We start from the raw sequence: 24,601 nt of genomic DNA on the forward strand, positions 1-24,601 counted from the left end.
GCAGTAAGCATGGAGTGGGTGGTTGCTTCATTTCTGGCCAGGGTCAGCACACCACAACCAAGCACACTTTACTTCATACCCAGTTTTAAATATGCACATTACATTGTGTCCAGAGCTACAAAGTGTGATATTTTTCAGCTAGATCCTGGAAAAAAAAAAAAAAAAAAGGATGAACTTTCCTTCACAGACAGTAAAATATATCAATTTAAAACTCGTGAGGCAATACCTGTTGTAGATAAATATAAATGAAACTATGCAGTTAGACAGAGACAGCCATTCTAATACCTGTCTCTATACAGTCACACAAAATTAACAGTCTGCTGTTATCATACTACATTCTGGAGGACTTGGGTGTCTCCTTGACCTTCCCAAAATGTGCACTGGAAAAACATTGCAAGACCCAGCTTCTGGTCTCTATACCTTACTTGCAGCTGCATATAGGCATAACATTCTAAATAAATGCCCTATTCAACCAGACTTAAGTGACAGCTGAAATAAGAGCATCTGCATGCTGTGCATTGAGTCCTATTCCAACCAAAGACCCTAAGTTGAAAGGTGGCCAACGCTTCTGAGAGATAACTTGGGCAATAGCCTATAGACCCTATATCTGAATAGTGCCATTCAACTGTCTTTTCACTTTGCAGTGGTTCAGAAGAGGCGGGCCTATTTGTCTCCTGGAGCCCTAATCTTTCCAGCTTTCCCCATGCAGTCACAAGGGTTCACAGCTGTATTAAAAAGTTAGAGCTGGGCAGAAGACAACCTTCTTCGAATGAAGCTCCAGCTTGAACTTAGACAATACATCAGAACACCCAAGTGTTAAAGGAAAGCCCAAGGAATTTTAACGTTGCCGTATCACACACTCAGCAGTCTGAGATGTCAAAATTAAGGTGGTTTCTTCTTCTGGGACTTGGAGACCAGGCTTCGACAAGGAAAAAATCCCTACTTCTCATACTAGTTGTACGCTTCTTATACTCTGCTAAGAAACTACACCAGTTACCACAGCCTCAACTAGCATTCAAGCCACGTGTACCCACTTCCCATCACCTCTTCCAAATGCTTCCTGCACCAGGCATCTGGGCTATTACGAGCTGTACTTCACTAACTGATTTAAAGAAATAGCAGATGGCAAGTGGCACAGAGATCCCTGATGGGTAATTAGATTCTCCATTACTTACCTCTGCCTCACAGCTGCTATTCCTTGGGCTTTCAAAAGTGTTACCAGTGCAGAAGCATCACTGCCCTCCCAACCGTCATCATGCTAGGCTGTCAAGTTCTCATTTTCACAAGTTACTCTATATTCTAAAGGAAATTTTCATACCACCTTCCCCTGTACATTCCTGGTACCTTGGCATCTCCTTGGACCTGTCCCTGGACACTGCCTTGCCCTTGAAAGGATCACTTAGCACCAAAGCTGCCATCCTCCAGAATTATCATAACAAAAGACAATCTGGACTTGTGTTCCTCCAAGTCCATTTCCTCATCCATGAGACTCTTTCCACGAAGCGCATTTTCCACAGATGAGATGATCCACAGCAAAAAGTCACCTTGCCTCTCTGTCCAATTCCTGGTTAGAGAAAAACTGTCTTTAGGAGAAAGTTTCCCCCTGAAATTTGGTGTTTCTAGGCTATACACATCCAGAAATCCAGTGCTTAAATCCTAAGGAGGATATGGAAGGAGTACATTTGTTCTTCTACAAACAAATCATACTGCTGACCTTGTAAGTGGCCAGGCCTTGTGTGAATGCTGCTCTATACCTTGCACCGATGTGTGTCACAGACTGTAGAAAAGGAAGGAGAAATTTTCTAGTTTTTTGGTGGTTTTTTTTTTCATTTCCCACATCAAATATCATTGGCTGCCCCTTCATTCCTACCTTTTATGAAGGTATTACAGCTTCAAAAGTAACCAGTCACAAGGAGTTAGAATTTACTCTGTGCTACATCAATCCCCAGGGAACGTGACAAAAATGGAGCTCACTACAGTGAACAGTTTTATTTTGCAGGAAGTAAACAGAGTACAAATTCAAATTTCTCTTTGTCAGCTACCATGTTAAACTTGGAAAGAATGGGGAAAAAAACTTGAAGCAGAAACTGTGAAAAGATCACTAAGCATAAGCTTTCCCTGGCACGTTCCTTCATGGGTAATTTCTTGTGGAACAGGTGGTAATTTATTTTTCCCATACTCAGACATACAATCCATATGTGCTCAACAGTCAATGATTCCCCTGACAATGCATCAGCTTACAAATGAATTGGCTGCCTTTATACTAAAAGTTAAGTTGATGGCTTATCTCATTTCTCCACTTATGTACGCAAGAGGGCAGAAGAAAGAAGAGAGAATTATTTCCTTGTTAATAGAGCATCACAGAGTTTTCCAGTCCTCTTGACTTGAATCCCTCTGAAGCCAGCTGCCTCGAGGAGCTTGCTGTACTCTGCTGCTGTTCGCTCTTTTCCTTCTGTCTGGACCAACATATTCATCGAATATAGTCGGGTTTCTTTTTCTTTTATCTTTTCTCTTCATTCAGAAGTGATTCAACCAGCAGCACTCCATGGTCTGGTTGAATAAAGAGAAATAAAACACACACTGAACTCTGAGAAAACAGGATATTTTTCAGCTGAGTTATCAGATCCTAACCTTTAGTTTCAGGAAGAAGCAGCCAATATGTTATGTTTCATCATCACAGAAGGCAATGAAAGAGCAAAAGCATCAGAGCATGCCTCTGCTTGGCTGTGCAGGTACTGACGTACCAGGGCTGAAGGGGATGCTATGGCTGGGATGGAAATTCCCCTTTCCCTCAGCTGAAATCCGCAGAAGCTTAGTGATTATACTGAGAATCTGGCCCTGTAGGCAGCGTTTTCAAAGCTCCAAGGGTTCAGTGTGATGCTTAATGGGATTTTTACTATGACATACATACACTTGTCTAACAGTGCAGTGTTATGGCACACACCTGATGTTTCCCTCTGAGAGCAGTTTTTTTAAAACAAAATATCACAAAACTTTTAAGTGTTAATCTTTCCAAGAAAAATGCCTTTTTAAGAACTCATGTAATTATCTCATACAGAGGGTACAAACATTGGTAGAGACATTAGATAACCACTTTGTTAGATTTTATTATCCTGAAAAACGTAAGCTCTAAAAGACGGTAGCTGAACCTGCAGCACAAAGCCACCGCAGGGCCTCTGCCCTTGAAGAAGGCTTAACCTCAGCAGATGTGCACAGGCAGACCTTGCAGCCAGACACGCAGGCACAGAGTTCACGAGAGCAAAGAGACAAAGTCTAATGAGCGGTAAGGGAACTACGTCACCTCCAGCATAACGGTGACTCTCTTAGTGGCCCCTGGGAACAAAACACTGGGAATCATGACTTTGGCATTTATAGCAGGCAAGAGGCCACTGCAGACTAACCTTCACTGGCCTCCTCTTTCCACAGTCAGAAAGATGGGATATGAAGAACAGAGGCACTAAAGTAGGCGCTGGGGGGGCAGTGGTACCTGACGGCTCCCGGGAATCCTGGCAGCGCTCAGCAGCGCTGGGCCAGTGGTGTAAGAGGCTGCAGTCTCTCAACCTAATGGCACTGACTGAAGGGCAGGAGGGAAAGAGTCTGGCACCAGAAGAATGTATCAAGCAAGGCAGGAAAAAAATACCAAACCTGCCATGTACGCAAGGGGATAAGCCACTACTCAAACAAATGCGACTCTGCAGAGAAAAGCATTCAGCTTCCTAATGCTCTCACCACTCTCACATTTCTCTTTGTGACCCAACCAAGACAGTAAAATGCTCCCTTTATTGCTGACAAGATTCTGAGATATGTCCTGCTTTCCACTGCTGTACGCATCATATAATATAGGAGTTATTTTTCTTTTCAGAGCTCGTAAAAGTAGACAGTTCAGAGGCTTGTTAAAGAAGATGTGCTGATGCTCACCTCCCAGGTCATAGATCTGCCTGAAAGGGGAAAGGTCAAATGCAGCAAGAACATCTCTGCCACATATACTCCACACTGAGTTCTGGCCAGCCATGAATTTCAGCATGTCTTTTTAGCATTTCAGCATTAGTTTAATTTGGACACGTTAATCTTTATATCCTTCGTATATTGTGGAGCCCAAAACTGCACACAGTACTTGAGGTGAGACTGCACCAATGCTGAGTATAGTGGGACAACCACTTCTTTCAGCAGTTTGGCTATACTGTGCTTAATACACCCCATGATACAGTTGGCCATTTTCCCCACCAGGGCAAATAGTTGACTCGTATTGAGCCATCAGCCAAAACCCCAGACGCCTTTCTGCAGGGCTGCACTCAAGCTTCTTGTTCTGCAGTCTATAAGTATATCCAGGATTACACCATCCCAGGTGCAGAATCTGGGATTTGTCCTTGTTAAGTTTCATACGGTTGGTGATTGCCCAGTGCTCTATTCTATCCAAATCTCTCTGTAAGGCCTCTCCACTCTCAAGGGAATCAATCGTTCCTCTTAATTTAGTACCGTCAGCAACCCAATTTAGTACCGTCAGCAAATGATTTGGGAACATCCATGAGAGGGAAGACTCGTTTGCTTTCAGTAAGAACATGGTTGAGATTACTTCTCAAAAACATGACATGAATGTGAATTTTGAAAGCACTGTAGAATGAAAATGAGGAAAATTAAAACTGAAATTGAATAGAGGAATTTTATGCAAACGCACATGCACACAGGAAAACAGCATCAGCAAACATTAAGGAAATTGAAACTACTGCCTGTCTGCCTTACTGATATGCTGTCTGGAAGAGAGTCATTATAACACATTCTGTATTCAAAGTAGCTTCATCTAAAGGGACATAACATACGAATGTTATCAAACTCAGCCTGCTGCATGGTAAATTTTGGGAGGGAAGATGATATTTGAAAAATCTTGTTCTTTGCACAGGGAGTGAAAAAGGCAATTCAAGTCAGCTCTCCATTTCTCAGGCTCCAAAAATGAAAAGTGGAAGGAAATCCCACCACCAAAGGAACCTTCCACATTTGAGACAGTCAGACAGCAAGCCCGCAGCTATAAATCCCCATGTTATTAAAACTTCATACAGAGACAAGGTCTACTCATCCAAGCCTCCAAAGGTCAGAGGGGTCTCAATAAATGTTAGGACCACCCTGAGGGCCAGGTCTGCCTTAGTTTTTGTTGGTTTTTTGTTTTGTTTTTTTTTTTTTCTTTTAGACTTTTATCATGCCTATTCCAAGTTAAAAGTCAGTGTAGTATTAGGATGTTTTATCATGATCTGTTTTCTTTTCAGAGACATTAAGCGATTCTCTTGAGCTTTCCAGTCTTAGATATCTATCCAAGACTGAGTTATATTTCTTACCTTTGAGACTAAAAATCCACTGTTGTATTGCAAGATGGTTTGAGGGTAGTCAAGGTCTTCTGTGGAACCCATCTTGTTTCTGGACTGAGGCACAGATTCTCTGTCCTCTTAATTTAAATAAGCTTCTTTCCACCAGGCACAGAGCACACCAGCTGATCCACTTAATCTTATTGCTTCGGAGAAACACACTGGTTACAAAACCTGTTAGCTAAGCTTCAATGGGTCTCTCTACCAGGTTCAGCTGTTTCTTTGGCTCTTCCATCATCAAGTACAAGGCTAAAGAAGCAGCGCAGATTAAAGCTTGTATTGTCAGTTCAGCAGTCAGTTAACACGCTGGTACTTCAGAAGCACTTGAAAACATTAAAAGCAAAACAGAAATCAATACAGAACAGCGTCAAGAACAAGAACTCAGTGCGATGCACCAGGAGTTGATAAACCAAAGTGGAGTCTTTCTCGGGTCTTGTTCAAAAGCAGCTCTACTCCATCAAGCTGGCATTTTGATGCTGGGAGACTTCCCAAAAAGAAACAGAAGATAGCAGGGGACAGAATTTAATAATAAGAAAAGACAATCTGTATTAATCAGACAAATAAAAATAAACAACAAAAAAAACAGTTGTGGTGAACGGAGTTAAATCCAGTTGGCGGCCGGTCACAAGTGGTGTTCCACAGGGATTAGTACTGGGGCTGTTTCTCTTTATTTATCAATGATCTGGATGAGTGGATCGAGTGCACCCTCAGTAAGTGTTGATCTGCTTGAGAGCAAGAAGCCTCTGCAGAGGGATCTGGACAGGCTAGATGGATGGGCCGAGGCCAATGGTATGAGGTTCAACAAGGCTAAGTGCCGGGTCCTGCACTTGGGTCACAACACCCCCAACACTGCGCTACAGGTTTGGGAAAGAGTGGCTGGAGAGCTGATCGGCAGAGAAGGACTTGGGGGTGTTGGTTGACAGCCAGCTAAATATGAGCCAGCAGTGTGCCCAGGTGGCCAAGAAGGCCAATAGCATCCTGGCCTGTATCAGGACTAGTATGACAAAGCAGGACTAGGGAAGTGATTGTCCCTCTGTACTCAGCACTGGTGAGGCCCCACCTTGAATACTGTATTGAGTTTTGGGCCTCTCACTACAAGAAAGACATTGAGGCACTGGAGCATGTTCAGATAAGGGCAACAAAGCCGGTGAGGGGTCTAGAGCACAAGTCTTATGAGGAGAGGCTGAGGGAACAGGGGTTGTTTAGCCTGGAGAAAAGAGGGCTGAAGGGAGACCTTATCTCTCTCTACAAATGCCTGAAAGGAGGCTGTCGCCAGGGGGGAACTGGTCCTTAACCAGATATGTCAAAACTCAGGTATCCTTACGTTATGGGTATCTACACATCCTTAACATTCAAAATATCCTAATATATACATCTCAGAAACAGTACCTGTTTCCCAGGTTCTAACACCACAGGGTCTCCTATGTTACCAGATTACTAGGTCTGAACACACAGAAGTCGGAGCAAACCCCACCCTGTAGAAACACACAGAGCTCCTCACCCTGGGCAACAGACTCTGGAATCTGTGCAGCTTGCATTTAACAAGACATGATTTCTCTGAAGGAAAAGCCTGGACAATAGGTTTCAAGAACACAGTTACGTTCATAACGGACATCATCTCCTGCTATTTCCACCTCAAGGATAGTTCACGAGCTCAGTTTCTATTTAGGAATTTCCATCTGCATATGGACTAAGTGCGATTCTGCAAAGTTCATTCATTTCAGGAAACCTAGACCCACTCTCACTGATTATGCTATGGCTTTTTCAGTTCCTCATACCCATTCCAAAGACAGTTCTACAGGAAAAGTAGAACTCTTCACTGTCTGTGTCTTTTACCACTTAAAGTAGAAAGCAATGGAGATCACTAGCACTTGCTTTCACCAGAAAATTCCTTGGGCCTTTTACGTGACAACAGTCATCCACAGAATTGCAAAGGAGACCTGGTCTGAGGGGGAAAAATCCTTGATTAAGCACTTGGCTGGCAGGTGGAGATTGCTGGTGATGGTAACTGTGGCGCTCCCACACCATTGCCTCTTCATGTTGTACTACAAATACCCTGGTTCCAGGGACAGCACTCCTAAGCATCCCATCCAGAGCACACAGAGTTCACTTTGCAGCTGCCGAAGGGCATACGTGACTTGATTTAGCTAACAATAAAAGCAGACTTCCCACCAGGCAGCCTTAGTCCTGCAAAAGTTTTAGCATACACCTACGGCAAAGCATTTGGTTGAGCTAATCTACAAGTTCATTGTGAGGCAGCAGGAGACTTATAGAGAGGATAAGGCATGTGAGGGGATACCAGGTCAAATAGATTTTCTGCACTGTGATTAAAGACAGAATGATGCGTACAATTTCAATAAAGCCTCGAGAGCACAGTACCAAACAAAGTACAAAAAAATAGAGGTACCCTTTCTTTTAACAATAATAAAAAATACTCACACATGTAAGAACACAAGCACCAGAGGGATCCATTCTGCATGCTCAATTCTGAGCAAGTGCAAGTAATGAGTAGTATGGGTTCATTGTTGCTTTATATTTTCCCTACAAACATCTCTGCAATGTGATCAACCATGGGCAGCTGCGCTAGCCCGTTACACAAGTCTACATGTTTTCAGATTCTGCTGTAAAATATTTTCTACCCATCTGTTGAGGTTGAATTTATCTGTAACTGATCATCTGAGATTTCAGTTTATACCCCTGGGCTCTCTGGTATTATGCCGTGCTTGTACTTCAGGGGCCTTTGACAAAATTGGAGGGGCGGGATTCAGCAGCGCTCAGGATGAGACTTCCTGATAACTAATGTTTCATTAGCAAAACTAGTCAAGCATTCACCTCTGCTCTACAGCTGTTGAATAGTTTACACTGTAAAAATAATGGTCCATTAGCAGACAGATGGATGGACAGATGCAGAGTTAAAGTTTTGGTAATCACTTTCTACCGATAATGATTAATTGGGCTATTATGACTTGTGTATCATCAAAATTTCTTTACTGCAATAGTATGCAGATGGAAGATGTCCACAGACCTCACATTTGAGGAGCTGGCATTTCTATCTCAGGATAAAAAGATCCTTTCTACGTTACTTGGTATGAATTCAGACTCATGGGACAAGCTTAATTTCTGGAGGAATTACATGCACTTGAGGATTTCCTGAGTCTTCAAGGATTTCTTTCCCCATCTCTACCCTGTATCCCTGGGGCTGACATGCCAGGACATGTCAGGACAAATGGTTTTCAAATGCCACGCTGCCTGACAGGAACAAAATGCACAGGCTGGGTATGCAGAACACCCAATCATTTCTGGCAAAATGTGATTTTCAACTTAGTGTGGCCTTATCATTAAAATGTCACAAGATACAGTACGCAAGATACATTTTTTTTCCACAGTGACAAGGTACCTTTGGCATCATAGTAATTATTTAGAACCATGGATAGCTGCAGACATTTTTCTAGAACAGAAACGTTATGATCGTATGTTTCTGAAAATACTCATTTTGCTCCATAATAACAAATTAACTTCTCCGTCAATCTCACTTATGCTTAGATGTGACACATTCACACAGTGTTTTGCTTACTAATATATGCCCACAGTTGAGGAACTTCTGGTTTCCACCAGCTGATATTTTCTACCTTCCTCATGAACATTATTTTAAGATATTTGCTATAGAACACTGCAAATGGTACAGTCTTCCTAATCACAATGTTGTAAAGTTATGCTTATTGGTACGCCATCTTCCAATGTACAGGTTATCATAGAGGAAATTTCCATACTTAACGGATTTGCATTTGCTCCTTGGAAGTAACAAAGCCTGCGTATTAGCACACTAAGCCAGAATCATCCTGTTTGTATAATGTTCGACGTTCGTGAGGACACAGCCTTTGACAAGCTTTGATAATCTACCTCAGTCTGTACTAAAACTTGTACCACTTCTTATTGCTGTGTAGAAGCTTTAACCACATCACTGATCACCACTGAGAATTTTTTCCAAATAGGTTGTCGGTCTATGCTATTCGTGATACCCCTCACTATCCCTAAATTTCCATAAAGAACTTAGGCCAATGTCTCTCCCTTTCTTTCCTCCAAAAGTGGAAGACTTTCCAACTCTTCATGATGATTTTGAATAGCTGGGTTTCCCCCCACAGAATTAGACTTCCATCTACAATTTTAATTGATCATTTTATTCCTTGAACTTCACTGAATCTATTAAAAGGTTGTGAGTATCACGAGGTTCACGTCAAGATTGCTAACCTTCCCTATAAGTAATATAAGGAAATAAGGAAAAAGTACCTAAGAAATTACGAGCTGTGGGGACCCCACTTTCATGAAGTTTAGACAGGCAACAGCAAAGTAGTTCCAAATTATTTTTTTTTTACGGTACCCAGAATAAAGATTGCCCACCCTGAAGATCATTTTACATTCCAGTGGAGTTGTTTGGGGTTTTGTTTGTTTGTTTTTGGTTTTGTTTGTTTGTTTGTTTTTTGGGTTTTTTTATGGTATGTTTGCTAATTTTTACACACCATTTAGCACACAAGTCGTGAATGTGAAACAATTCAGGATATTCCCATAGATACAAAGGTTCAGAATAACTTATACAAAAAGATACTGATGTATTTTTAATTCCAATATTGTAGCTAAACCACCTGATCCTTTGTCTTGTCAGTCCTCAAATACAACCTCTTGAGCTGTAAACGCCCACCTTAGATGAAAAGGCTTTTTGAGGTATCTGGGTACCATCAGGAGTCTGTGCTAAAACAGAATTCTTCCGTTTAGTTTCTGTATTTCTTTTTTTGAGGTGCTCTTCTACACATGAGTAACCCAAATGGGGGCTTTCCAGGGCAAGACTACTTGGCCTGCTCTCCGTGCAAGTTTGTTCATGCCTCCTTTCCTGTCTTGGACTATAAAACCATTATGAAACCTGCCTGTATCCAAATTGCTTGGCATTCTCCATAGGACTCATCCCAGCAGAGCCCACAGTGGGCCCATTCGATCCATTAGTGGCAATGCATTTTAGACAGCTCACAGTTCTGATGTTTCTGCCTCTACCAAAGGCTGAACCCTACAAGCAATAGTTTTCTCGGTGCAGTGCTGCTCTTCCCTCAGGTACCCTTTCCATTAGGGTGGGAACCCGAGCAGCCCATAAACTTGCCTAATCTATTATGATAAACCACCTCATCCTCTCTACAGTTGCAGCCAGTACCTCAGGCATCTTGGCTGCTGTCAGAGCCATCTGTGCAGTCACAGAGCTTAGGGTTGTCACTGTTACCCACCATCTGTGGGCTGTGTTTTGCCGCCTGCTTTGAGCACAGGCCACACTGGAGATTGATGTATACGCTAGGGCACTGCACTCACTTGTAGCTGAACTCAGCTTTCAAGGGGAGGCCACAATCCTTCCCCCACCTCCTTCAGCCAGCTGCTCCAGTGTGGTGGAGTCAGTACCCGAACTTTGGCCTGAATTTTCCCGCTCTCTGATTTATCTTCAGCCCATACTTGGGAGAGATATCTTCCTCTACGAATAATCTTGGTGTCCTTCCAGGCTGAGAGCTTGGTTTGCCCGACACCAATAGATCGTTGAAATCTGTTTTTTCCTACCACCATTCAAGACACTGCATGAAACTGATTAGCTCAAGGTGAACACTGAGTTATTGTTCCTTAAAAATGAGCTGCCAGAAACACCGTCCCTTAAATCCGTCCATATTTGAACACACAGAATCACAGGATGTTTGAAGTTGGAAGGGATGCCTGGAGGTCATCTGGTCCAGTCCCCTTGCTCAAGCAGGGCCACCTAGAGCTGGTTGCCCAGGACTGTGCCTAGAAAGCCTTTGAGTATCTCTAAGGTGGGAGACTCTACCACCTCCCTTGGCAGCCTGTGTCACTGCTCGGTCACCCTCACATTAAAAAAGTGTTTTCTGATGTTCAGAGGGAACCTCCTGTGTTTCAGTTTGTGCCCGTTGCCTCTGGTCTGGTCACTGGGCACCACTGTGAGGAGCATGGCTCTGTCCTCTTTGCACCCTCCTTGCATACAGAATACTCTTTCTTGCCAATTATACATCCTTGCCTTCAGCAGCTGTAACACTGGGGCCTTAACATTTACTCCTACACATAAAAATGCTATCACCTTTATTTCCTTTTTAGCCTTGTTTGGTATCCAAGGCTGTTGAATGCAGCTTCTGATGGCTAAAGGCCTGAAAGAAAAGTTTCTATAGTGGTATTAGATTATCTAGTCTCCAACTAAAAATGAAATCCTACCAATATTTCAGGGTTTCCATATTAGATTTTTTTTTATATATATATATCTTTAATAAGCATTAAGAGGTGAACACTTTCGTTGTACCTCGGCATCCTTGGCATTCATATCACAGCCCGGAACTGCAGCCTTTCTTTTGCACTCTAAATGCTGAAAGAAGAAATCAGCAACATGTCCTACTGACACTGCTTCATTTATCACACCAAAGGTTTATTGATCGAAGATTGTGTTCCATTTCCAACAGCATTACCTGTTGTAAAGCTACAAGATATGGCAGAGGACAGAGATGAAATATGTGCCTTTCTAGCAATATGAAGTTTAAGCCATTCTCAAAGCCCACCCTGAGACAGAAAGAAATACTGAGTTTTATGTGCTTTTAGTCAGCTCCTGACAGGCTGATTGCACTAATATGTAACACACAGACATAACTCCTATTTTAAGAAATCTGTTTCATCTTGTTGCAATCAAATTGCTTTTGGCGAGCCTGGACACAGACACCCGTTCAGAGACTGCAAGGTGGAAGAAAGCCCACTTCTTCAGAAACACGCTGACCTTCTGGAAGCCACTCTACTGGCAGCCATGCCGAAGACATTGTGCTTAAGGAGTCAGTGGTCTTGGACAGGCCACGTCTGCTCTACTGGGCCTTGTACTTATGGCTTGAGAAGCCTGTCTGCTGTTAATGGAATTTGTAACTTACAATAAGTTTGGGAAAAGTAAGTTGTGTGTGGAACAAGGGGTAGAACATGTTGATCCTGACCGGGAGCCCATTGTGCATTTAGGAAGTGGTGGCCCACCTCACAGCTAAGCAGGTGCAAGCCCATGTTGCCCCGTGCTGCATGTCCAGGGTGGTCTTCAGGCCTGTGCTGTGCCGCTCGCACCCCTTGACTGCCGGAGGAGCTCAGCCAGCTCACCGTAACAGGACCCTGCGGGCAGCTCCCACCCAGTGCTGGCAATTACACCACCTTTGCCTTTATTTAACAGTGCAGCAAAATCTTTTTGTGAGAATGTGCTTTTTCTTATGAGAAATAATAATGCAAAAGAGACAAAATAAGTCTTTTTGGGGGGGGACTAGAGAACCAGAGGGGAGAAACGTGCAGAATTTGTGCGGGGAAACAACTGGAGAGAGCCCAGCAGAGGGCTATGAAGGTGATCAAGGGAGTGGAGCACCTCTCCTATGAGGAAAGGCTGAGAGACCTAAGTCTGTTTAGCCTGGAGAAAAGAAGACTGAGACGGATCTCATCAATGCCTAAATAATATAAGAATAAATATCTAAAGGGCAGACGTCAAGAGGATGGGGCCAAACTATTTTCAGTGGTGCCCAGCAACAGTAGAAGGATCAACAGGCACAAACTGAAACACAGGAAATTCCATCTAAAAATCAAGAAAAAACTTCTTTACTTTGAGAATGACAGAGCACTGGAACAGGCTGCCCAGAGGGGTTGTGGAGTCTGCTTCTCTGGAGATATTCAAAACCCATCAGGATGCATTCCTGTCCAACCTGCTTCAGGTAAACCTGCTTTGGCAGGGAGGTTGGACTAGATGATCTCCAAAGGTCCCTTCCAACCCTGACCATTCTGTGATTCTGTGAAAAACACACACATGCTTACAGCAGCACATGCAGTCCAGGACAGCTGGTGGTAAGGTCCCTCGAGGGCCGTCTAGGAGCAGGCAGGTGGAGGGAGCTGGACCTGGAGCCTGGGGGCATGTCATGGTTTGGGCCACGTCGTGGACAGGGCATGTGCCTGGTTCCCACTGTCCCGTAGTGCTTCTGCAACCACAGGTCCCGTGGTGACAGTTTCCCACTCTTCTCCCTTCTGTTTGAGGTCTCCTTTGGTGAGGTGTTTCTAGGCAGCACTCAGCCCCCAGCCTGTGCCTGATGCAGCTGCACACCAGGCTGTTGTTTTTCTAGGCAGGGGTTTCTCACTTTGCTCCTCCACTGTTTTTTTCTTGCCTAGTTACAGTTTCTTTTGTTTGTTATATTTGAAGCTTTTTTCCCTGGTGCTCAAGGTGGTGCTTCTTCAATGACCAGTGGCTGTCAACAAGTTCTTGATGATGCCGGGGCACCTGTCTTCGGCCTGCACCCATGCTTTCAAGGCCTTTGTTATTGTGGGGAAATCAAAGTGTGGGATGACAAACAGCAAGAGACACTTGCTATCAAGCTCCGCTTCACATGGTAGTTTCTCAAAACAGCCCCATAGGCCAGACCTGGAGCCTTGTGAAGTGAACACAAGGTAAAGTTAGTATAAGGCCAGTGGCCCCTCACCAGCAAAGGCTCTCTCTCTTCTCACTGAGATACCAGGAATCCCTCTTATGGGCAAGAGTAACACCTCTCCCATGCAGAGCCAGGAACCCACCTCACCTAGTCTAAAAAAGTCTTGAGAATTGAATTATTAGCCCAGATCTAATTACCACTGAGAAAGAAAGAAGTGCTGTCACAGACAAAAAGAAATTAAACTAACAAAAATAATGATACATTTAATGTTGTTATACACAGATTCTGTAAGGCTATGGGTGACCCAAGCACCTGGATGCACTAGGAGGTGATGGGGCCTTGGCAAGAGGTGTCATTGGCTGAGTAGAAGAAGACCTACCTGGTCTGGAAAGACCAGAGGTGAGAGTCAGTGACCTGGTGAGGCACAGAGATGAGATGGAACTAGAGGCCATGGTCATATTCAAGGTACCCATGAATGCGCATGTGGGTCATGGGTACCGAGAGCCAGGCTGTTTGCACCTCTCACCAGTGCACCTCAGGAGACATTATAGAGCACCCTGGACTTGACTCCTTTGCAGGTACATGGACAGAAACTTTCCAAAGGGACCTGTAGAGCGGAGAGGCCTCCCTTTGAAAGGTAGCAGCCTTCAGCTTTCAGTCAGAATGCTAACAAGGCAAATTTCCTGGATCCTCCTGCCTGCTCCTCTTTCATATAATTCCCAGGCCACCAGGCCAAGGCCCTGCTGGAAGCTTCTGTCCTACCAGACGGAGTGGCCCTTGGGGCAGCTGCACTGGCCCAGCCCAGCTGGGCACAGCCAGACTGAGCTCACCGACCATGTTTCCTGCCTGGTGCATTTTAATTCTGCTCTTGGCTGTTTCACCCCATCTATGGCCAAGTTTCATTTGTTGATCTTAGGTCATACTGGGAGCTAGAAAATTTGTCTCAGCCTATATGGCTAAAAACTCCATGAGAGGGTGAAAGAACTCTGTTGACAAGAGCCACCTGCATCCAACAGAAAACCTCCCACCCCAGCACCATGAAAGGGCCTGAACTTGGGAACTGCTTTCATTACCCAAAAGACAAGTAACTTGGAAACCTCCACCTTATTGTTTTGTTCCTACATAATCTTTTTTAACATTAAAATATCTAATGACAAGCAAAATACACAGCTGAAAGACCCCCACATACAACAAGGTGTCATCAGAAATGCCTGTTGGACCATGGAAACCATAAAGCAAATGGTTTTAACTTGGTTGCATACAGCAAAGCACTTGTTTCAAGTCTTCTTCATGGTATTTGTCATTTAGAAAAAAAAAAAAAAGAAAAAGGAAAAAAAAAAAGGAAAACAAAAGGAAGAGCCAGTTATGGCTCTGCTTTGCCAAGGCAATTCTTAAGCTCAGAGCGCTCTGATCTTACCCTCTTACTCTGGCACTGACTTGTTTTGTGCTTATAGAGCAACCTTCTCTCTTTGCATCAGGAAGGAAGGACTACAGGATGGACAAAGGTCAAAGGCACATGGGAGAAAACAGAGGCTCTGAAGGAAGAGGAGGTTAAACACACTGTGGAAGGAAGGACAGAGGGGTGAAGTCGAAGAATAGGAAAATCAGAAATGAGTAGATAAATAAATATAGTCTAATGGAAACAGCACAAGCCCTCTTATTACATTATTTTGTGGTTTCAAAGGTCTGGTCTCTAAAGGTGAATATAGAAGTTAGTATCTTCCTTATGCATACTCCAGGATTTACTTAGTCATCTAGCATAGGAGAGCAGCCAAGAATGCTTTAGCATTGGATGCTCAAACGCCAACTAGCAGATAAGGAATGAGCAGCCAAAGCTATAGTCAGCTGGAGGTTCTGCTTCATGCAGTCAGTGAAAGCACACGCTGATCATGTGTTGGTGTTTAGCTGCTCAGATATGGCATCACATCTGACCCTTCAAAGTCATTTCAATCCCAATGATCTTCAAATTCTGCGATCACCATTCTGTAGTTTCTTCATTTCCATCGGTATTCCAGGTAACGATGGTCAATCCTGTTCTTTAAAGATCAGCACCTTTGAACCTTCATACAGATAAAAGGCATGTTAGAACCAGGTGTGCATCTTGCCTATTCAAGTTGTGCCCAAGCCACTCACTGGCAAGTTAATGACATGCACACCATGCCGTGAATCAACTCAATGCAGAAGTACCATATTTAAAGAATTTGTTTAGACAAACCAAAACAGCCTGATCATATTTTTCTTCAAGTCAAGGGCAGAATTACCACTGACAGCAGCCAAGACAGGAATTCTCTGACTCATCAAGGTTATATGATGTGTCAGTTTATATATGCAGCTGCAGCATGATGACCATGGCTGGCCTGTCTACAAGCTCAGGAAACAGTGCAGCCATGTGAGCAACCAGCAGTCCATGGGCACGCAACTTTTTTGGGGGGAAAAAAGCGTATCAGAGAAAGACTAAACAGGAGTTTTTGCTTTTTCCCCCAGCATACTTAATTGACTGCTTGGTACAGTCAAATTAGCAAAATAATTTTTCTAAACATTTGGTTTTTTGGGGTGTGAGGGGAATCAACAAAGACCTGGTCAATCTCATTACATTATTCAGATTTGTGCCTGGCTGCTGCAGGATGTAACACCTCGCTTTCTCTAGAAAGCGAGCAAGCATTCAGATCACACAACTCACAGGCTGCAGCTCCTGGCAAAGTCACCTTCATGCCACATCACCCGCAGGTAGGGAACACTGCACACTGACTGCAGTTTACAAGGAAACTCCCCAAAGCCACTTGTCCCGACTCCTCCAATATCCGGTCGATATCTACAGGGCAAGATCCTACTCAGGTGTAAGAGGCTCAGGAATTATGTCCTGTTGCTTTTAAGGATGAGAAGGGCCATTACAGCCTTGCGATTTGATTTTGATATAAAAAAAAAAAAAAATGTGACAAAAGGCCAACTTTTCCCTTCTGAGCCTACTTTCTCCCTATGCTCCTCCTACAATTAAAGCAGCAGGAGGCTCCTGTAGGTGGCTACTGAGACGACTATCTCCAGCTCCTCTAGTATCCAGCTTAACATGCAAATGTGATTAAGTGTTCAAGCCACAGCTGCAGCAAGTGACTTTCTGATACCTTCAATGTTTCTAACTTCAGTAATCTGTAATTCTGCTTCCAAGAACTGGGTGGGTTATAGCAGGTTGTGCTTGATCAAATGATTTAGAGAAATAGCAATAAGGACTTCCCCAGTGAGTAACTGAATGACTCAGCTGCATCATTTCACCTCTCAGCTGCCATCTCAGGGCCTGCCCTGTAAAGAGCATACCTGGGCTTCAGCCAGTCATCAAGCTACAAAATATTTTCATAACTTAAATCAAATCCAGAGGAAATAAAAAATTAATATAATTTTTCATGCCAAACTCCCCAAGGCTGATATAGGATTTCTCCCGCAACTCTGAAAAAACTGACCACAAGATGACATAATTTGGTCTGTTTATACTATATAAATTCCCCAGGAATAAAAATTCAGGTAACAGTGCTCCATACAGGGGTCAGTTTTATTTTGCAGGAATTCAAGTACAAATTCAGCTTTGCTTTTGTCAGATACAGCATTAAAATTGGAAAAGAATAAAAAAAAATCTGAAGTAGATACGCTGCACATTTCTTTCATGGGTTATTTCTTGTGGAACAGGTGTTGGTTTTTTTCTCGCCCTTCCTGATCCAAAGGCTAGGCCTAGTCAGGCTACCAAACTCACAATCCATTCACACTCAAGGTTTGCCATGAGCAATTCTCCTGACAATATATCAGCTTACAAAAAGTTGGCTGCCTTAACTAAAAGCTAAGTTGATGATTCCCCTCTAAGAAGAGAATAACACATTTCTCCACTTGTGCTATCTTGTTAGGTACATAAAAGAGGCGCTATTATTTCCTTCCTAAAATAGCATCATAGAGTTTTCCAGTCCTCTTGACTTGAATCTCTCTGAAGCCAGCTGCCTCGAGGAGCTTGCTGTACTCTGCTGCTGTTCGCTCTTTTCCTTCTGTCTGGACCAACATATTCATCGAATACAGTTGGGTTTCCAAAGGCCCACTTTTATCTTCATTCAGAAGTGATTCAACCAGCAGCACTCCACCACCTGATTGGTTAAAGAGAATAAAGCACACTCTGAACTCTGAGAAGACGAGATATTTTTCAGCTGAGTTACTAGGCCAGATCCTAACCTTTAGTTTCAGGAAGATGCAGCCCCTACGTTAAGCCATATTTCATCATCACAGAAGACAACAAAAGAGCAAAAGCATCAAAACACGCCTCTGCTTGGCTACATAGGTACTAATGTACGAGGGCTGAAGGGGATGCTACAGTCAGGATGAAATTTCCCATTTCCCTCAGCTGAAATCCGCAGGACCTTAGTGATTATACTGAGAATCTGGCCCTGTAGGCAGCTTTTTCAAAGCTCCAAGGGTTCAATGTGATGCTTAATGGCATTTTCACTCTGAGGTATATGCCTGCTTATCTAAACAATACCCTAAATCCCCAATCCTTACATTTAAATACCTTGAAAGAGGAGTCCCTGTAGAGAAGGAGATTAAAACTGGAAGCCAGACAAGGAGAACGTAAACCAGGCCCTTATTTGGCTCAGCTGCACATCTGGTTTAAGAAAGAAGAAGACTAAACCAACAAACCCCTGCACTGAAACTCTGCCACCCAAATCGAGCATTGAGACTGGTGTCTGTCATGTCACTGACAGGTGAGTCTCTCTGCTCTTCAAGAGCTCACACCTACCAGGTTTGCAAGCCTCGTAGACTTTTGCCAGCAGTTGCCCGCATTTCTCATCATCCCAATCGTGCAGTATCTTGGATAAAAGATATAGTTCGGCTTCTGGAATTGAGTTTTTAAAGAAGTCTCCTGTAAAGCAAGAATACATGTATTACACAAAACCCCAAAACACAGCGGGCTGGGTTCAGCGAATATTTTCAGTTCTGTCCATTTCTAAAGACTCTGGGCTTGCCATATCTGTCACCCACATCAGACTGCAACAGAGTTGGGTAAAAGTCCTCTGTAGCACTCCCTAAGGGATTTTGTTCTTGTTCAGTCTCAAGAAGGTCTGTCATGTTTAAAAGCAGCAGATGATCTGAAACAGCCTTTGATACACAGAAAAGCATTCGAGTATTTTTTCTCCAATTACAGGAATTCAGATTCATAGAGTTAAGAAGAGGAGACAGTTTCTCATGGTTTCTGTCATGGAAAAAAGGAAAGAATTTTCCCTTATCTAAGCAAATTTTCAAAGACCTTCAGTAATCACAGAGCTTCATCATAAATCCATAAGGAAAAAATATACATCTCACCTCCTAGCACCAGCTTCTTCATCGTGCCTTCTGCTCAGCACCTGTTGTACTGTGTTCAGAATTTTCTCCTGCATCTTACTTTGTCATTTCCAATCCCATTTCTTTGCATTACTGGCACACCTAACATTTCCTGTGTTTCTCCTTCTTTGTTTTTATATACTCCCTCCCTTCCACATGGCTTCTTTTCTCTCTCTAAGTGCCAGGCAACATTAAGACAATTCAACACTTGAAGACTTTTGTAAACATCAAAAATTGGATCTCCCTACACTCATTTTCACCATAGATGGTGCAAAGACCACGCAAGATCTACAGACTGTCCAAGAGGAATATGTGCTAGCACACCCACATTCAAAGCCTGAAATATCTTAGGACTTGAAAGTCAATCAATCGTGACCAGATAAGGAAAAACCCTTGCTTAGAGCAGGCCTGGCATTCCGCACATCTGCCAGGAGGTCTGCACAGGAGAAAAAGGAATGTTAGGAAGATTTATAATATGCCATGTCAGTTTTTCAAAACTGCAGGACTTTTTTTTTTTTGTTGTTAAAGTAACCTTGTTCTGAAGAAATCAAATAGTTCTGTTCAGGAGCAAAGACCTTCTGGGTTGCTGAATAACTGAGTTGTGTCTCTGATAGAAGGCAGCTGCAGATGCACATCTGGGACAGGCCTGTGGTAGCAATGAACTGCAGACCTGGGCTGGGGAGGCTGCAGTCTGGGACACTCTGCCCACATAAGAGGCAGCTGGAGACCTGAGCCTCCAGTGTGGTACCTCTGAACAGAGAAAAGGGGCTCAAGAGCAACAACTCTTGCACACTATGCTGCTGTCCGCACTTACCTTCATGGAAAGTGATCCGATGCTCCTCAGGGGGAACAAATTGCTCCTTGGCCACTTGCACAACTTTCGGCAGGTCATAAATTGTGACTGTGGAATTTGGGTACAAAGAAACACACTCCCTGGCCAAAGCTCCTCCACCTCCTTTGAGGATAGCAAAAGAAGGTCAGTGTTGACACAAACCCAACCTGTTCAGCAACACAACCATGAAGCAATGCAGACAGCAGTGCATTCAGCCTCATGGAAGCTGGCAAGGTACATTTGCTCCCCATGTGTTGCTGGAAGGGAACAGGAGGGACAGGAGAGGTCACCATCTCCGTTTGCTCTGCAGGAAGCTCCAGAGTCCCCAGCACCCAGGCATATGGGGTCAGCGCCAGCCCTTACAACTCTTATGCACCCCCTCAGCCAGACCCAGCTGTGCACGCTGGAAGGTGGGACATGAAGAACAGAGCCACTAAAGTAGGCGCTGGGGAGGCAGTGGTGCCTGACGGCTCCCGGGAATCCTGGCAGCGCTCAGCAGCGCTGGGCCAGTGGTGTAAGAGGCTGCAGTCTCTCAACCTAATGGCACTGACTGAAGGGCAGGAGGGAAAGAGTCTGGCACCAGAAGAATGTATCAAGCAAGGCAGGAAAAAAATACCAAACCTGCCATGTACGCAAGGGGATAAGCCACTACTCAAACAAATGCGACTCTGCAGAGAAAAGCATTCAGCTTCCTAATGCTCTCACCACTCTCACATTTCTCTTTGTGACCCAACCAAGACAGTAAAATGCTCCCTTTATTGCTGACAAGATTCTGAGATATGTCCTGCTTTCCACTGCTGTACGCATCATATAATATAGGAGTTATTTTTCTTTTCAGAGCTCGTAAAAGTAGACAGTTCAGAGGCTTGTTAAAGAAGATGTGCTGATGCTCACCTCCCAGGTCATAGATCTGCCTGAAAGGGGAAAGGTCAAATGCAGCAAGAACATCTCTGCCACATATACTCCACACTGAGTTCTGGCCAGCCATGAATTTCAGCATTTCTTCTTCTGATCTAGTAATGCAAACAGATTCAACACATAGAAAAGGTAACTTAAAATATCTTTGGTGATTCCTATCATATAACTGTTACTACAAGTTTTAGCTTCAACACTAATCTCTGGTTTTATTAACACGGAATATATTCTTTTTGCATACCTTGAGTCTTACTGTAGCAGAAGGGTACAGATACGCATTCATGCATTTAAATAGGGAATTAAGACTAGTGAAGTCCAACAGTGTATTAAGCTGCTAATTCTTAGGCTTCCGAGGGATTTTATTTCCTTGAGCTACCATTGCGTCTGTGCAACAGACCTGTGATATGTTTTCCAGAACAGGAAATTATATACTTCTATTCAAAATGTCAGACAATGTTCCAGTAATGGATATTGTTGAGAAAGAAAAATGCTGCATGATGGTTCTGGTGAGTGGGATTCTCACATCATCATATTTAATTGTCCTAAGCGATAATTAAAACCATTAATTTCATCTATAATAAGAATAAAATTTCTATAAATATACTAATGATTACCTGTACATCGCTCCAAAAGGGTCTTTAGATGAAATGCCAAAAGCTCTTTCATATTGGTTTCTTCCTTCTCTAAAATAACAATCAAAAAAAGCACAAGAGCATGGATTTTTTTCTTTTACCCCAAACACACCTTGTGGCTGTAGTTTCATCTAGTTCATCACTGTGGAAGGTGCTCACCTTTGTACAGAACATATAGAATAGCATAGTTTGGGTTGGAAGGGACCTTTCAAGGTGATCTAGTCCAACCCCCCTGCAATGAGCAGGGGCATCTTCCACTAGATCAGGTTGCTCAGAGCTCCGTACAACCTGAACTGGAAAGTTTCCAGGGATGGGGCATCTATTACCTCTCTGGGCAACCTGTTTCAGTATTTCACCACGCCCATTGTAAAAAATATCTTCTTTCTATCTAGTCTAAATCTACCCTCTTTTAGTTTGAAGCCATTACCCCTTGCCCTATCGCAACAGGCCCTGCTAAAAAGTTTATTCCTGTCTTTCTTATAAGCCCCCTTTAAGTACTGAAAGGTCACAATAAGGTCTCCCCAGAGCCTTCTCTTCTCCAAGCTGAACAGCCCCAACTCTCTCAGACTGTCTTCACAGGAGAGGTGTTCCACCCCCCTGATCATATTCTTGGCCCTCCTCTGGACCCGCTCCAACAGGTCCATGTCTTTCCTGTGCTGAGGGCTGCAGAGCTGGATGGAGTACTCCAGGTGGGGTCTCACCAGAGAGGAGTAGAGGGGCAGAATCACCTCCCTCAACACTTCTCCTGATGCAGCCCAGAATACAGTTGGCTACCTGGCTACCTGGGCTGTGAGTGCACATTGTTGGCTCATGTACAGCTTTTCATCCACCAGTACTCCCAAGTCCTTCCTGAGAGGGCTACTCTCAGTCCCTTCATCCTCCAGCCTGTATTGATACCAGGGGTTGCTCCGATACCAATGATGAAATGCATGTTGCCAGCTTGTTTGCAACGGCTGTAAAGGCACTCCAAAATACACTGATGTATTTCTCAACTTTTCACAAGAATGACTGGTTCTTTTAAAGGTCAGGTTGGATGGGGCTTTGAGCAACCTAATCTAGTGGAAGGTGTCCCTCCCCATGGCAGGGGGTTGGATGATCTTTAAGGTCCGTTCCAGCCCAAACCATTCTGTGATTCTATGATTTATGGGCACACATCTCAGGTAAAGGTACAAGACCCGTACAGTTATCACCACCACACACACACCATGTTTGATCATCAGTTGCAAGAACTGGAGTAAGTGAGGCTCCAGCCCCATATTAAACTACTCCTATACACCTTTGCAACAGAAGTATCCTTAGCCATCATTACTCATCATTCACTTTGTTGACGCCTCCTTAAGTAAGAGCCACTGTAATGATCTAGTGCTTTCCTGAAGGTGAAACACACAGAAATCTGATTCCTACATTATCTCTACCATCAGAAGGAAAAGGAAAACAAGAACTCACACAAACAGAAAACAAGAAAAAACAAGAACACATACCGGCCATGTTAACAGTCAAAATGATCTGTTGTTTTTTTCTTTCTGAGAACCAGCCAGCATCTTCATTGTGCCCTTTCCCTGAGACACACCACTCACAGCAGCCACACAGATGCTGCAAAGCAGTTTGCAACAGACAGCGCACAACATTCCTACTTACCTCACAGCATCAGCCAGGTAGTGCCAGCACAAGTAGACTGTATTGGAGTAATACATCATAATATGATACTGAGACTTGGGACTTGATTTGGTAAGGTAGATGTTGGAAATGTCTGTGTTTCTGTAGAGGGCTAGAGGGTGAAATAAATATATTTACTAACATGTATGGTATATCACCTTACCAAGCCTATTGTACAGCATGATATTTATCACCAGAAGATGTCTATGTGACCAAAGACATTGCTTCTACAATCAATCCTTCCACTGCAATGAGCGGTGGCTGAGGGCTGCTGAAATGTGTTTTGTCCCATTCAATGTGAGTAAACACTATCTACCTACACTTATTCCTGCACCAAACATTTCTTTCAAGAACAGCAAGAGCAATGTCTTACAAGTGACATCATTTACCTATAGGCTTGTGCTATCAGAGGAAGCTTTTAGTATGCTCTATTTAAATGAGAAGGCCTCGCAGACAAGTCTTTTTCCCATCAACAAGGTCAGTAAGTGGGAGACAAGTCCCCAAAACAGCATGCCAACCACAACTACCCTCTCTCAGTTCACTAGGGCACGACCTTCTGCAGACAGATGAATGCCTAAAGGACTCAGAAATCTCCCCCACTTCCTCCAATGCATCTGCAGTGGCATCACCCACCCACAAGACTGGTACACAAAAGGAATGTAAAAGATAGATCCTGCTTTCCCTAAACTCATTGGACATCTTGCCCTAAAACAGGGAAGGCAACACAAGCCAGAGCAGGGGACACAACTTGCAAGATTCTGGCTAGTCCTGACCAACTGTTCGATGGCCACAGATCCCTTCTGACCACATGGACTCAACGTCTTTGATGCAAGGTCAAACTTATATCACTTCTCAGTTCAGATCAGCAACATAACAATACTTCACACAGTGGTAAAACCCCAAAGAAAAACAAAACACGTTTTTAAATCGTGCTGTCGTCCATCTACCCTGGCATTTTGTTTTAAGGTTTAAAATCATGCCCACACCTCAGAATTTTCTTGAGACCAGCTCTGCAGAGGCCCTGAATATCTTCTCCAAGGTCACCTGAGGCTCTTGCATAAAGAAGTTTAGGGATATAGAGCCCTTTACCTGGGTTTTAATTTACACCTTTAATCATGCTGACATTTTCTGGTCCTCTTTCAGTTGAAGAGGGGATGGCATTCCCAAGTGATTCTCTCCTCCTTCCAGCTATGGCAACTGGCCTAACACTAGATATCACCCCTCCCCAGACACCTTGCCTCGCTTTCAAAACCATCAGAGGTTTAAGTCTTTTAGTCTCTTCCCCTTCTACTGCTTTTATTACCTCCTTCTTGTGTCAGCTCTACTGCCAAGAGCTTCAATCCCACGCAGGCATCCAGCAGTCTTTCCATCCCTGTGGTGCTGGTGCCCAAGCGTGCAGCAACGGTATCT

The 24,601-nt window shown here is 43.7% G+C and overlaps 1 protein-coding gene across 1 annotated transcript; it reads right to left on the bottom strand.

Annotated features, from left to right (window-relative positions):
- Positions 1–17,349: 17,349 nt before the first annotated feature.
- Positions 17,350–24,561, bottom strand: ASMT (acetylserotonin O-methyltransferase; the record flags this gene model as incomplete). The annotated part of the gene is made up of 7 exons (XM_082491921.1): positions 17,350–17,928; positions 18,576–18,698; positions 19,971–20,111; positions 20,883–21,001; positions 21,518–21,586; positions 23,174–23,303; positions 24,495–24,561. 7 exons carry the CDS (start codon positions 24,559–24,561, stop codon positions 17,717–17,719), a joined length of 861 nt encoding a protein of 286 aa, XP_082348047.1. The 3' UTR covers positions 17,350–17,716.
- Positions 24,562–24,601: the final 40 nt, after the last annotated feature.

Source organism: Vanellus vanellus, assembly GCF_965231255.1.
Source record: "Vanellus vanellus genome assembly, chromosome: 1".
Lineage (NCBI taxonomy): Eukaryota > Metazoa > Chordata > Aves > Charadriiformes > Charadriidae > Vanellus > Vanellus vanellus.